This window comes from Suncus etruscus, chromosome 15 (assembly GCF_024139225.1).
Source record: "Suncus etruscus isolate mSunEtr1 chromosome 15, mSunEtr1.pri.cur, whole genome shotgun sequence".
In the NCBI taxonomy this organism is placed as follows: Eukaryota; Metazoa; Chordata; class Mammalia; order Eulipotyphla; family Soricidae; genus Suncus; species Suncus etruscus.
In genome coordinates, this window is record NC_064862.1 from 19,620,121 (window position 1) to 19,632,597 (window position 12,477).

The following is a 12,477-nucleotide window of genomic DNA, read 5'->3' on the forward strand; positions in this document are numbered from 1 at the left end:
AGCCCCCACTCGGGGAACTGACTCAGCCTCCCCTTCCTGCCCCTCACCTCAGGTCCTCATCGCTTCCCACCTCCCCTCTTATGAGCTTCGGCACAACCAGGTGGAATCCATCTTCATGTCTGCCGTGGACATGTATGGCCACGAGTTCTGCCCTGACAACCTCAAGGTGAGGCTGGCTCCTCCTGCTGGGGCCCTGGGATGCCCGAGAGGGAAGCGGCTTTGGGGGAGCCCCTGAGGGGAGAGGAGGGATGGGGAAAGAGGCAGCTTTGAGTAGCTGCAGGCATATTTCCCCGCTTCATGCAGTTACCACTCTGAAAGTGGGGTATTGCCCACTCTCTGATTGTACCAGTCAGGGACTCACTGCCTCCCACTGGCTGCTTCTGCTGGTCCCTAAAATCCTGAACTTCTCCCTTGCTCCTTTTTCTGCAGAAGTTGATCCTTTCGGAGACCACCATCTTTGACGTCTTGCCCACGTTCTTCTATCACACCAACCAGGTTGTCTGCATGGCATCCTTGGAGGTGAGAGGCTCTCTGGCCCTGTTCTGGCCTCCTGCGGGCGGGACTCAGGGATCTCTTCCTTTCAGGGTGTCACAGGGCCTGGGTTGATTGCTCTGATAGCCACCGACCATGGAGGGCGCCAGCGAACACTTGACGTACACCTGGTTAACATCCAATAAAACTTCTTTCCAAGGAAGAATTTTTTTTGGGGGGGGGTCACACCCACCAGCGCTCAGGGGTTACTCCTGGCTCTATGCCTGCTGTAGCATATGGGATGCTGAGATTCGAATCGCGGTCCTTCTGCTTGCAAGGCAAACGCCCTACCTCCATGCTATCTCTTCGACCCCTAGGAAGAATTTTTTTGTTTTATTATTATATTTATTTATTTATTTTGGGTTTTGGTCACACTCGGTGGTGCTCAGGGGATACTCCTGGTTCTGCACTCAGAAATTGCTCCTGGCAGGCTTGGGGGATCTTATGGAATGCTGGGAATGGAACCTGAGTCTGTCCTGGGTTGGCCGCATGCAAAGCAAACGCCTTACCACTGTGCTATCTCTCCAGCCTCCTGGAGGAAGAATTTTAAACATCTAGAGTAGACCTTTGTTCTATGTTGACATGTTAACGTTTTTGATACAAGACGATGAACTCTTAGGAGTCATTTCTTTTTCTCAACTGCCTATTGGGGGACTCCTTGCAAATCCAGAAGTAATTTAAAGTAATTCTCAATCGCTTCTTTTTATTTTTGATTTTTGTTTTGTTTGTTTTTTGGGACATACCTGGCAGTGCTCAGAGGTTATTCCTGGCTCTGTGCTCAGAATTCGCTCCTGGCAGGATTAGGGGACCATATGGAATGCTGGGAATAGAACCGGAGTCCATCCAGGGTTGGCCGTATGCAAGGCAAATGCCTTCCCGCTGTGCTATCACTTCAGTCCCCTTCAATCGCTTCTTGTGGGACTTATCTGTGGATCAGCTCTACTTTAGAGCCGGAAGAGTCCTCTGCTACAGCAGGCACCACATTTGGCCACCTGCTTGCTTTTATAAAGTTTTATTGGCACACAGCACGCCCCTTTCAGCTGCATGTTGACTGAGGTGGTTCCCTTGCTACCAGAGCAGGACTGAATAGTTATAAGGGTCTGAATATATATATATCTCAAACCTCCATCAGTCACTGCCTTGACAGAGAGAGTAGCATTATGAAAGGCCTGTTTGCATTTAACTGCTCCTGCCTGGCCAGCCATGCTGAGTTTTGCTTCCGCCCAGGTTTGTGCTGTGTACCTGAGGGTCACCCGCTGTGCTCTGGCCCCATAGGTATATGTGCGCAGGGGTTACATCGCCTACGAGCTCAACAGCCTGCAGCACAGGCAGCTCCCGGATGGCACCTTCGTGGTGGAGTTCCAGTTCATGCTGCCCTCCTCCCATCCAAACCGGTATGGAGGGCTCCTGCCCAGGCTCTTCTGCACTCCCTGTTCGACCTCTGTTGTCTGTCTCTGGAGAAACTAGCCGAGGTGTCTGGGAACCACCGCCATCCCCAGAGAGATGCTGGAGATCATTCTCCAGCTCAGCCTTCTTTTCTGTAGCCCTGAGCAGAACTCATGACCAGCAGTTTGCTGGTTTTGATACCCATGACTCACCAGCATAGTGTTTAGATGCCAAAGCACGAAAATTACCCCCAAACTGCTGTCTCTAAACCTCCCCTTCTGGCGACATCACAAGGGCTCAGGGGGCTGTGGAGTTGGGACAGAACATTCCAGAACGGCTGGAACACAGGATGGTCTCACAGACAGGACCTGTGAACTGAGGGACATACATGGTTGAGGGTTGAGGACAGGAAGTTGTTGATTTGCCATAGACTGAATAAGCAATCACCCCAAATGTTCTTTCACCCCAATGTGCTTGAGTTCTCTGTCTCTCTTTCTCTCCTTTCTTTTTTGTTTTTGTTTTTGGGTCACACCCGGCAGCACTCAGGGTTCTGGCTCTATGCTCAGAAATCGCTCCTGACAGGCTCAGGGGACCACATGGGATGCCGGGATTCGAACCACTGTCCTTTTGCATGCAAGGCAAACGCCTTACCTCCATGCTGTCTCTCTGGCCCTTCCTTCCTTCCTTCCTTCCTTCCTTCCTTCCTTCCTTCCTTCCTTCCTTCCTTCCTTCCTTCCTTCCTTCCTTCCTTCCTTCCTTCCTTCCTTCCTTCCTTCCTCCCTCCCTCCCTCCCTCCCTCCCTCCCTCCCTCCCTCCCTCCCTCCCTCCCTCCCTCCTGTATTTGGACCACACCTGGCGGTGTCTGGAGTTACTCCTGACTCTGCACTCAGAAGTTGCTCCTGGCAGACTTGGGGGACCATACGGGATGCTGGGGACTGAACCTAGATCCATCCCAGGTTGCCTGCATGCAAGGCAAATGCCCTACCGCTGTGCTATCACTCCAGCCCCATGGAGCTTCGTTTCTGATTCTGCTTATAAATCACAGCTTCTCTGGGGCCAGCGAGGTGGTGCTAGAGGTAAGGTGTCTGCCTTGCAAGCGCTAGCCAAGGAAGGATCGCAGTTCGATCCCCCGGCATCCCATATGGTCCCCCCAAGCCAGGGGCAATTTCTGAGCACTTAGCCAAGAATAACCCCTGAGCATCAAACGGGTGTGGCCCGAAAAAAACAAACAAAAAAATCACAACTTCTCATCTGTTAGGCTGAATGTGGTTTTTCTCCTTGTTCCTTTGCTCCCTTGTTGGGCCTTAGTTAGGGTCTCCAGATTCAGCCGAGCTGCTTACTTTGCTCCGGGCCGTAGGGGAGGCCTCCAGGGTGTTCCCGGCCTCACTGCCCATTCCTATGCCCACAGAATGGCCGTGCCCATCAGTATTACCAACCCCGACCTGCTGCGCCACAGCACAGAGCTCTACATGGACAATGGCTTCTCCCCGCCATGCCAGCGCATGGGCGCCATGGCTGCCTTCAGGACCTTCGACGACTTCACAAGGTACCTGTGCCCTGTGTGCCCAGCAGAGCAGGACAGAGGACAGTGCTCACAGGACTAGAACACATGTTGGCATGCAAAGGCCCCGGTTTACTCCCTGGCACCCTAAAGCAGTCCCCTAACTACTGCTAGGTTCCCCCTGTGCCCCTGTGCACTGGATTTGGGACTCATTGTCTTCTATGTGACACTGGGAAAATTAAGGTCTCTGTCCTTCCTCTGTTTTCTCTTTAAAGCCCCTTGGGCAGGCTGTGAACCCCTAGCCCCTAGCTCCTCATGATTCCCCAATACCAACATGCAAATAAGATCTCTGGGACCCCGTATACTCCCTAGTCCTGCCAGGAGTGATCCCTAATCATAGAGCTAGGCGTGATCCCTGAGCACAGAGCCAGGAGGAAGTCCTGAGCGCCACCAGGTTTGTCCCCTCTCAGTTGAGCCAAAATATTTTAAAAAGATAATAAATTTTGTGCTTAAAGCCCAACAAATGGATGGAAAACAACCTGGGTCACGGCAGCCCCAACCCTAAGACGGCTCTTCCCTGGTTTTGGCCTGTGGGCTCTGCAGCATGTGTTTTGTTTCAAGCAAGGGTGCTGTGGGTTGAAATCCAGACGCTGTGCTCCTGAGCTTCACCTCTTACCTTGCATTGTGTGTGTGTGTGGGGGGGAACATCAATGCTCAGAGCTTACCCTGGCTCTGCCCTCAGGAGTCACTCTTAGTGGTGCTCAGGGGACCCTCTGGACACAATAAGGGGTCACACATCCTGGGGCTGCCATTCCAGCTCCACAGAACTGCAAGGGCTTCCCTTGCATATGGAAGGTTGGGGATCGAGTCCAAGTCAGGCACTCACAAGGCAAGTGCCCTACCCTCTGTACTTTTCTTCTGATCCACCCCCTGCATCTTGTACCTTCATGGCACCCCAGCGGGGCCCTGAATGGCTAATTCTCTCCCACATGTAAAATAAACCCCCACATTGCGATATCACTCAACACTCATATCTCCAACTCCAGGCCCACAGGTCTGATGCAGATAGGGTAGCCATGAAGAATTCATAAGCCAACCCATTCAGGAAAAAATCATGGAGTCAGTTTGCTTCTCACCTTGGGGTATCTCTGAGAGCACCAAGCCAGAACTGCTCTTTCTTTCTTTATTAACCCAGTACAAAAACTAACCAGGTGGGTCAGGGTAGAGTAAGATCCAGGTGGATCTTTTTTGTTTTTCTTTCTTTAGTTTTTGAGTCACACCCGGCAGTGCTCAGGGGTTACTCCTGGCTCTACGCTCAGAAATCGCTCCTGGCAGGCTCTGGGGACCATATGGGATGCCAGGATTCGAACCACTGTCCTTCTGCATGCAAGGCAAATGCCCTACTTCCATGCTATCTCTCCGGCCCCCAGGTGGGTTTTTACATGTTAATGAACTAGGTGAGGGCTGGAGTGATAGCATAGCGGTAGGGCGTTTGCTTTGCACGCGCCAACACGGGATGGACCCCGGTTCGAATCTCAGCATCTCATATGGTCCCCTGAGCCTGCCAGGAGCTACTTTTGAGAGCAGAGCCAGGAGTAACCCGTGAGCGTTGTCAGGTGTGACTTAAAAAACCAAATAAAATAAAATAAAATAAAGGACTAGGTGAAAAGGGAAGAGGAAATTGGGGGAACCCCTTTGTTTTGGGTTAACAGCTGGGTGTCATACCAATGGACTCAGAGGAGGAGAGGCAGGTTGCCAGTGTGCTTAGGGGGCATCCTTAATCCCACAGGGTGGACATCCTTTAATGCCCTCCCCCATTTCTGTCAGCTGCTTCCATCTTCTCCTGGGGTCTTGGGGTTCACTCTTCAGTGGCTCTCTGGTGCTGGGCCCCTACTTGCTCCTGTCTGGTTTACCTGAGCAGGAAATGCTCAAGATAGGGGTGCTGGGGACTGGCCCATTACATGTACCCCCTTGCCTCCCTCCCAGGAACTTTGATGAAGTCATCTCCTGCTTTGCCAATGTGCCCAGGGATGCCCCCCTCTTCAGCAAGGCACGAAACCCCCTCTATTCTGAGGAAGACGGTAAGGTAAGTTGCTAAGGAGGGGACTGGGCCAGGGAATTTCTGTTGCCCACGGAATGCTCCCTCTGCAGTGTTCCCGGGAGGAGCCTATCCATATCCTGAACGTGGCCATCCAGAGTGTAGACCACTTGGAGGATGAGGAGCTGGTGCCCATTTTCAGGACCTTTGTCCAGTCCAAGGTAAGCTGGGCAGGGCCCTGGTTCTGGGCCCTCTGTGGAGGGGAGGGGTCCCGGGGCATCAGGGCATGAAGGAAGTAGCAGAACCCAGACCCAGCACTGCTGTCACTGACCCTGTGGCACTGGACACATTCATTAAGTCTTGGGGGGAGGCTGTGTGGGGTGTGAGTTTATTCACCTACTGTTTTGTTTTGTTATGTTTGTTTTGGGGTCGCACCCATCTGTGCTCAGGGATTACTCCTGGTTTTGCACTCAGGAATCATTCCTGGCTATGTTTTGGGGATCCTATGGGATGCTGGGGATTGAACCCGGGTCAGTTGTGTGCAAGCAAGTGCCCTCCCCACTGTACTATCTCACCAGCTCCTCATCTGTTTTAAGAAGCCAGAGTGATAGGACAATAGGTAAGGCTTTTGCCTTGCACACAGTAGACCTGGATTTAAGCCTGAACACATCTGAACCCGCACAGAGCCAGAAGTAACCCCTTAGTGCTGCCAGATATGGCCCAAAAACTGGAAAGAAGAGGGCATTTTGGGGGGGTCCACACCTGGTGGTGCTCAGGGATAGCTCTTGACTCTGTGCTCAGGAATCACTCCTGGCAGGTTGGGGGCCCCTTTGGGATGCTAGGGATTGAACCTGAGTCGCTGTGTACAAGGCAAACACCCTCCCTGCTCTGTTCTTCCTCCTGCCCAAGTCCGCCTGTGCCACCCCCAATCCCACCTACCCACCTCGTTTCCTTATAGTGCCCTGTGTTTCCTTTAACAGAAAAATATCCTTGTGGAATATGGACTCCGGAGAATCACCTTCCTAATCGCCCAAGAGGTCAGTGCTCTCCCTCTAGGCTGAACCCACAATGTTGCATGGTCGCCTTCACCCGGTACAGTCACTGGGGGAAGATTATTGCAAAGCTCCCACCTAGGAACCCTCAGGGGTAGTGTTAAAGGTCCAAATACTGCAGTACACAGGCCTCGATTCAAAGGTCTTTTCTCTGGGTTTCTCTTCTTTTTTGCAGAGAGAATTTCCCAAGTTTTTCACCTTCCGGGCCAGAGATGAGGTAGGAATGCAGCAGTGAAATGTCCTCTCTTCCCTGACTCCAGTGACTGTGTGAAGCCTATCTACCCTGAAGGGGGGCAGGCCCTGCACCCCAGAACAAGGCTGCATGTGGAGCCCTTGGAGGAGTCCATGTGTCCTGCCTGTCCAGACCTTTGACCTTGTCTGGTTTCTGCTCAGTCTGGTACCTCTGAGCACTTGTGCACTGGTCGTCTGTAGCCTCTGTGTTCCTGGAAGTCATCGCCCAGGATGCCTTGTAGGCTGCCAGCTCTTAAGAGAAGGGATCAGTGTTGGGGGGAAAGGGTCCAGAGTCATAGCACAGTGGGGAGGGCATTTGCTTTGCATGCGGCTGACCCAGGTTTGATCCTTGGCATCCCATATGGTCGCCCAAGCCTGAGCACAGAGCCAGGAGTAACCTCTGTGTGCCACTGGATGTGGCCCGAAAACAAAAAAAAGGAAGGGATCAATGGGAGCTCGCCTACCCATGGCTTATGTCCAATGTGGCTTTCTGGCTCCATGCTCTGGCATGTCTAAGACAGCCCTGTGTCTTGAGCTTGGGCAGTGCCTCCTTCACCCCGGGGAGGCCTTCCAGGCCCCGTTCCTGGGTGCCCACAGCCTCAGCGGTTCAGCACCCTTGTCACGGTCACCCGCAGTTCGCCGAGGACCGCATCTACCGTCACCTGGAGCCAGCCCTGGCCTTCCAGCTGGAGCTGAGCCGAATGCGCAGCTTCGAACTCAATGCCGTGCCCTGTGCCAACCACAAGATGCACCTTTATCTGGGCGCAGCCAGGGTGAAGGAGGGCGCAGAGGTCACCGACCACAGGTTCTTCATTCGTGCCATCATCCGCCACTCGGACCTGGTCACCAAGGTGGGTGCACTGTGTGTGTATGTGTGTATGTGTGTGTGTGTGTGTGTGTGTGTGTGTGTGCATATTTCTGGTGTATATGTGGTATGTATATGTGTGGTATGGGTTTGTGTGTGTGTTGTATCTGGTGTTCCTGGCCCAAGAAAGTTTCCACCACTCAGCCACTTGTCTGTCTGCGCCCTTGTCAGTATGGACAATCCACTGGGGGCAGATTCCTGGCCACACCTGCTATGTGGACTGAGCCTCATCCCCCAGTGGATGCCTCCCTTATCTCAGGTCTTGCTGTCTCAGCCAACTGGCTCTTATGTCTAGAGGGTGGGTGAGGCACACTGGTGGTTCTCAGGGATCTCTTCTGATAGCCCTGGGGGTGCCATATGCTGTGCTGAGGGCTGAACCATGAGCCTTCACCTCTGGACTCCATTGTTCATGCCACAGAAGCCGAGAGACTAGAAACTGATGGGAAGGAACGAGGAGCACAGGAGGGATAATTGGTGGCAGGGTCTTGGGGACATCTGGACAGAGACTGGAGAGGAGGAGTGATGCCTAGGCCTGCCCTTCTTACCGGGCACATGCCCTGGGGAAGCATCTGTTTCCTCCCAAGGAGCTGCTGAGGTCCCTCCTATCTCCCCCCGGCAGGAAGCGTCCTTTGAGTACCTGCAGAACGAGGGCGAGCGTCTGCTTCTGGAGGCCATGGACGAGCTGGAGGTGGCCTTCAACAACACGAGCGTGCGCACTGACTGTAACCACATCTTCCTCAACTTCGTGCCGACCGTCATCATGGACCCCTACAAGGTATCACTAGGGAGGGTGGCAGGAGGACGGCTCTCCCAGGCACCCAGGGTTCTGTGCCTCCTCGCTGCTTCATTATGGCATGGCCCACATATTTGGGGGCCCCATATGAGTCTTTGCTGTGTGGACTCCCACGCTCTGATGTTCTCCCTTCATGGATGCCCTCCGCATCCACCCCAAAATCTGGCGAGTCGAAATGTCCTCTCCCTGGAACCAGGTTCTATTGGGGCTCCTTGTAGGGGTGAGGACAGTGCCTTGGGGACAGAGTTGTGCTGCATCCCTGGGGGTGCACAGAAAAATCCGTGTGGTACCCCAACTGTCAAGCTTCACGTAGGTAGTTTCCCCAGAGAGAAAGCACATAGAGGGGAAAGGCCCAATGGAAAGAGATGGATATGGTGGGTGCTGCCTTCTCTCACTGGCCGGCAGGCCGGGGTGGAGGTGAGCGGCTGTGACATCGGCTACTGGCCTTAACCTCGCCACTGTGCTGGGCCTAGATCGAGGAGGCCGTTCGGTCCATGGTGATGCGCTATGGCAGCCGCCTCTGGAAGCTGCGTGTGCTGCAGGCCGAGGTCAAGATCAACATCCGAGAGTCCACCTCGGGCCATGCCATCCCCATCCGCCTCTTCATCACCAACGAGTCCGGCTACTACCTGGACATCAGCCTCTATGAGGAAGTGACTGACCAAAGATCAGGCAACGTAAGGCCAAGCAGGACTTTGTGTTGGGTCTGAGCTGAGGCTTGGGGAAGAGCCTAGAGGCAGATAAAAGTGTGGAGAGGGTTTGGGGGTGTCCCCAGGCCAGAACCCGGTAGCTCTTGGTTCGAGGAGTTTGGAGACCAAGATGTTAGGTCCTGAATCCCCCACTGAACTCCAATTTCAATTCATGCCAGTCACATTTGGAATATGATATGGGATGTTGTGGCTGATTATCATGGAATTCTCAGATGGGGAAATGGGTATTCCTTTTTTGGAGAAGATGTTTGGGACACCCCCAGCAGTGCTCATGGGTTACTCCTGGCTCTGTGCTCAGAAATTACTCCTGGCAGACTTGGAGGACCAAATGGGATGCTGTGAATTGAACCTGGGTTAGCCATGTTCAAGGCAAATGCCTTCTCCACTGTGCTATTGCTCTGGCCCTCTCAGTGTTTGTTTGTTTGTTTTTGCATCATACCTGGTGGTGCTCAGGGGTTACTCCTGGCTCTGCACTCAGAAATCACTCCTGGCAGCACAATGACCGCGTGGGATGCCGGGATTCGGACCACCGTCTATCCTGAATTCGCTGTGTGCAAGGCAAATGCCCTACTGCTGTGCTATCTCTCCAGCCCCTTGTTTTTAATTTTAATATGAACTATTTTTTGATGTTTTGGGGATTTTTTTGGGGGTCTGTTTTGATTTGCAGCCATACTATGCTGTGTTCAGGGGTTACTCCTGGCTCTGCGTTTAGGAATTATTTGTAGCAGTGCTCAGCAGATATGGAATGCTGGCTATCGAACCTGGGTCAGCTATGTGCAAGGTCAATCCTTCCAGCTCCTTGTTCTGTACCTGAAGATGTGGGGTTTTCTTTTTGTTGTTGTTTTGTTTTGGGGTCACATCTGGCAGTGCTCAGAAGTTACTTTTTTTGGCTCTGTGCTCAGAAGTCGCTCCTGGCAGGCTCTGGGGACCATCTGGAATGTCAGGATTCAAACTGGGGTTCGTCCTGTGTTGGCCTCGTGCAAGACAAACGCCTTACTGCTGTGTTATTGCTCTGGTCCCTGAAGCTATGTTTCTACCTTGGGCCCGTCCCTCTTCATGGCTGACCCTAGTGGCCCAGCATGGGCCTTCCTAGGCACTCAATGGTTGTGCAGTCATCAGGTGTCTGTCCTCCATGTTGGCACTGAGGCGTGGGCAGGTGACTTTGGTCCAGTGCCCACTCCTCACTCCTCAATTTTCTTTCTTTCTGCTCCAGATCATGTTTCAGTCCTTTGGCAACAAGCAAGGGCCCCATCATGGGATGCTGATCAACACACCCTATGTCACCAAGGACCTGCTGCAGGCCAAGCGCTTCCAGGCCCAGACCCTGGGCACCACCTACATCTACGACTTCCCGGAAATGTTCAGGCAGGCAAGTCCAGCCACAGAGATGCAGCAGCCCCCCAGCTCCCTTTGCGCTCTCCGTGCTCACCAACCCCCCATCCCCTGGGTCCCAAGAGCAGAAAGGTGAAGAAAGGGAAATCCATGGGGGAGGGATTTTTCTTGTTTTGGTTTTGCTTTTGGTTTTTGGATCATACCTGGTGACACTCAGGGGTTACTCCTGGCTATGTGCCCAGAAATCGCTCCTGGCTTGGGGGGACCATATGAGATGCTGGGGGATCGAATTGCGGTCAGTCCTAGGCTAACGCTTGCAAGACAGACACGCCTTACCTGTAGTGCCACCACTCCGGCCCCTTCTTTTTCTTTCTTTTTTTTTTTTTTTCCAAAAAAGTTTTTAAGCAACTATGGAAAAATTCTAGTTGACAAGACCACAAGCTGGGGCCGGAGAGATAGCACAGTGGTGGGGCGTTTGCCTTGCATGTGGCTGACAAGGGAGGGACTGGATTCGATTCCCGGCATCCCATACAGGCCCCCAGCTTGCTAGGGGTGATTTCTGAATGCAAAGCCAGAGGTAACCCCTGAGCACTGCTGGGTGTGGCCCAAAAACCAATCAATAAATAAATAAAGTTAAAAAAAAAGGACTAAGAATGCAAAGGGGGGGGGGAGAGATAGCATGGAGGTAGGGAATTTGCCTTGCATGCAGAAGGACAGTGGTTCAAATTCTGTCATTCCATATAGTACCCAAGCCTGCCAGGAGCGATTTCTGACTATAAAGCCAGGAGTAACCCCTGAGCGCTGCTAGGTGTGACCCAAAAACAAAACCAAAAAAAAAAAAAAAAAGACCACAAGCTGTATGCTCAGATGCCTAAATCTTCTGGTTTTTTGTTTGTTTGTTTGTTTTGGGGAGATCACACCTGGTGATGCTCAGGGGTTACTCCTGGCTATGCATTCAGAAATTGCTCCTGGTTTGAGGGACCCTATGGGATGCCAGGGATTGAACCAAGGTCTGTCCTGGGTCAGCCATGTGCAAGGCAAATCCCCTACTGCTGTGCTATCGCTCCAGCCCAAAATCTTCTCTATTTTTGTATTGCTTTATAGAGTTCATGATTTAAAAAAAAATTAAGAGAGGGAACTTTCTAGAACCTCCTACTGATGGACACAGGAATGTTTTCCTTGCTCCCTTCTCTCTAGGCTCTCTTCAAACTGTGGGGTTCCCCAGACAAGTACCCCAAAGACATCCTGACTTACACAGAGCTAGTGCTGGACCCTCAGGGCCAGCTGGTGGAGATGAACCGAGTGCCCGGTGGAAATGAGGTGAGGACCCCACAGAGCCCTTTCCTCGGATGCCCCTTCCCACAGGGCAGGGCAAGCCCAACCACCCGCAGCCCGGACACACGCCTCTCGCCTCCAGGTGGGCATGGTGGCCTTCCGAATGAAACTGAAGACGCAGGAGTACCCAGAGGGACGTGACGTGATCGTCATCGGGAATGACATCACCTTCCGCATCGGCTCTTTTGGCCCCCGTGAGGACCTGCTGTACCTTCGGGCTTCAGCTTTGGCCCGGGCTGAGGGCATCCCCAAAATCTACCTGGCCGCCAACAGTGGGGCCCGCATTGGCCTCGCAGAGGAAATCAAACACATGTTCCAGGTGGCCTGGGTGGACCCTGAAGACCCCCACAAAGTACGTGATGTGATGGAACTGGGCTGGCAGTAAAATTGCAAAGACAGAGCTTTTTTTTTTTTTGGTTTTTGGGCCACACCCGGCGGTGCTCAGGGGTTACTCCTGGCTGTCTGCTCAGAAATAGCTCCTGGCAGGCACGGGGGACCATATGGGACACCAGGATTCGAACCAACCACCTTTGGTCCTGGATCGGCTGCTTGCAAGGCAAACACCGCTGTGCTATCTTACTGGGCCCAGCTTTTTTTTTTTTTTTTTTTAAGCTTTTCTTTCTTGAGCTTCCAGTTTTTTGGGACCATATCAGTGATGTTCAGGGGAACTTCCTGACTGTGCTCCAAAGGAGTCACCCTGAAC

The 12,477-nt window shown here is 52.8% G+C and overlaps 1 protein-coding gene across 1 annotated transcript in view; it reads left to right on the forward strand.

Moving 5' to 3' along the window:
* The window catches only part of ACACB (acetyl-CoA carboxylase beta), a 75,578-nt gene that overhangs the window by 42,812 nt on the left and 20,289 nt on the right, over nucleotides 1-12,477 (forward strand). The window contains exons 26-39 of the mRNA XM_049789387.1: nucleotides 53-166; nucleotides 430-519; nucleotides 1,807-1,925; nucleotides 3,326-3,463; nucleotides 5,405-5,504; nucleotides 5,570-5,677; nucleotides 6,437-6,493; nucleotides 6,684-6,725; nucleotides 7,375-7,590; nucleotides 8,224-8,379; nucleotides 8,871-9,074; nucleotides 10,321-10,476; nucleotides 11,637-11,759; nucleotides 11,857-12,126. Of these exons, the coding sequence (XP_049645344.1) occupies nucleotides 53-166; nucleotides 430-519; nucleotides 1,807-1,925; nucleotides 3,326-3,463; nucleotides 5,405-5,504; nucleotides 5,570-5,677; nucleotides 6,437-6,493; nucleotides 6,684-6,725; nucleotides 7,375-7,590; nucleotides 8,224-8,379; nucleotides 8,871-9,074; nucleotides 10,321-10,476; nucleotides 11,637-11,759; nucleotides 11,857-12,126 (1,893 nt within the window). The remainder of the gene's footprint in view (nucleotides 1-52; nucleotides 167-429; nucleotides 520-1,806; nucleotides 1,926-3,325; nucleotides 3,464-5,404; nucleotides 5,505-5,569; nucleotides 5,678-6,436; nucleotides 6,494-6,683; nucleotides 6,726-7,374; nucleotides 7,591-8,223; nucleotides 8,380-8,870; nucleotides 9,075-10,320; nucleotides 10,477-11,636; nucleotides 11,760-11,856; nucleotides 12,127-12,477) is intronic.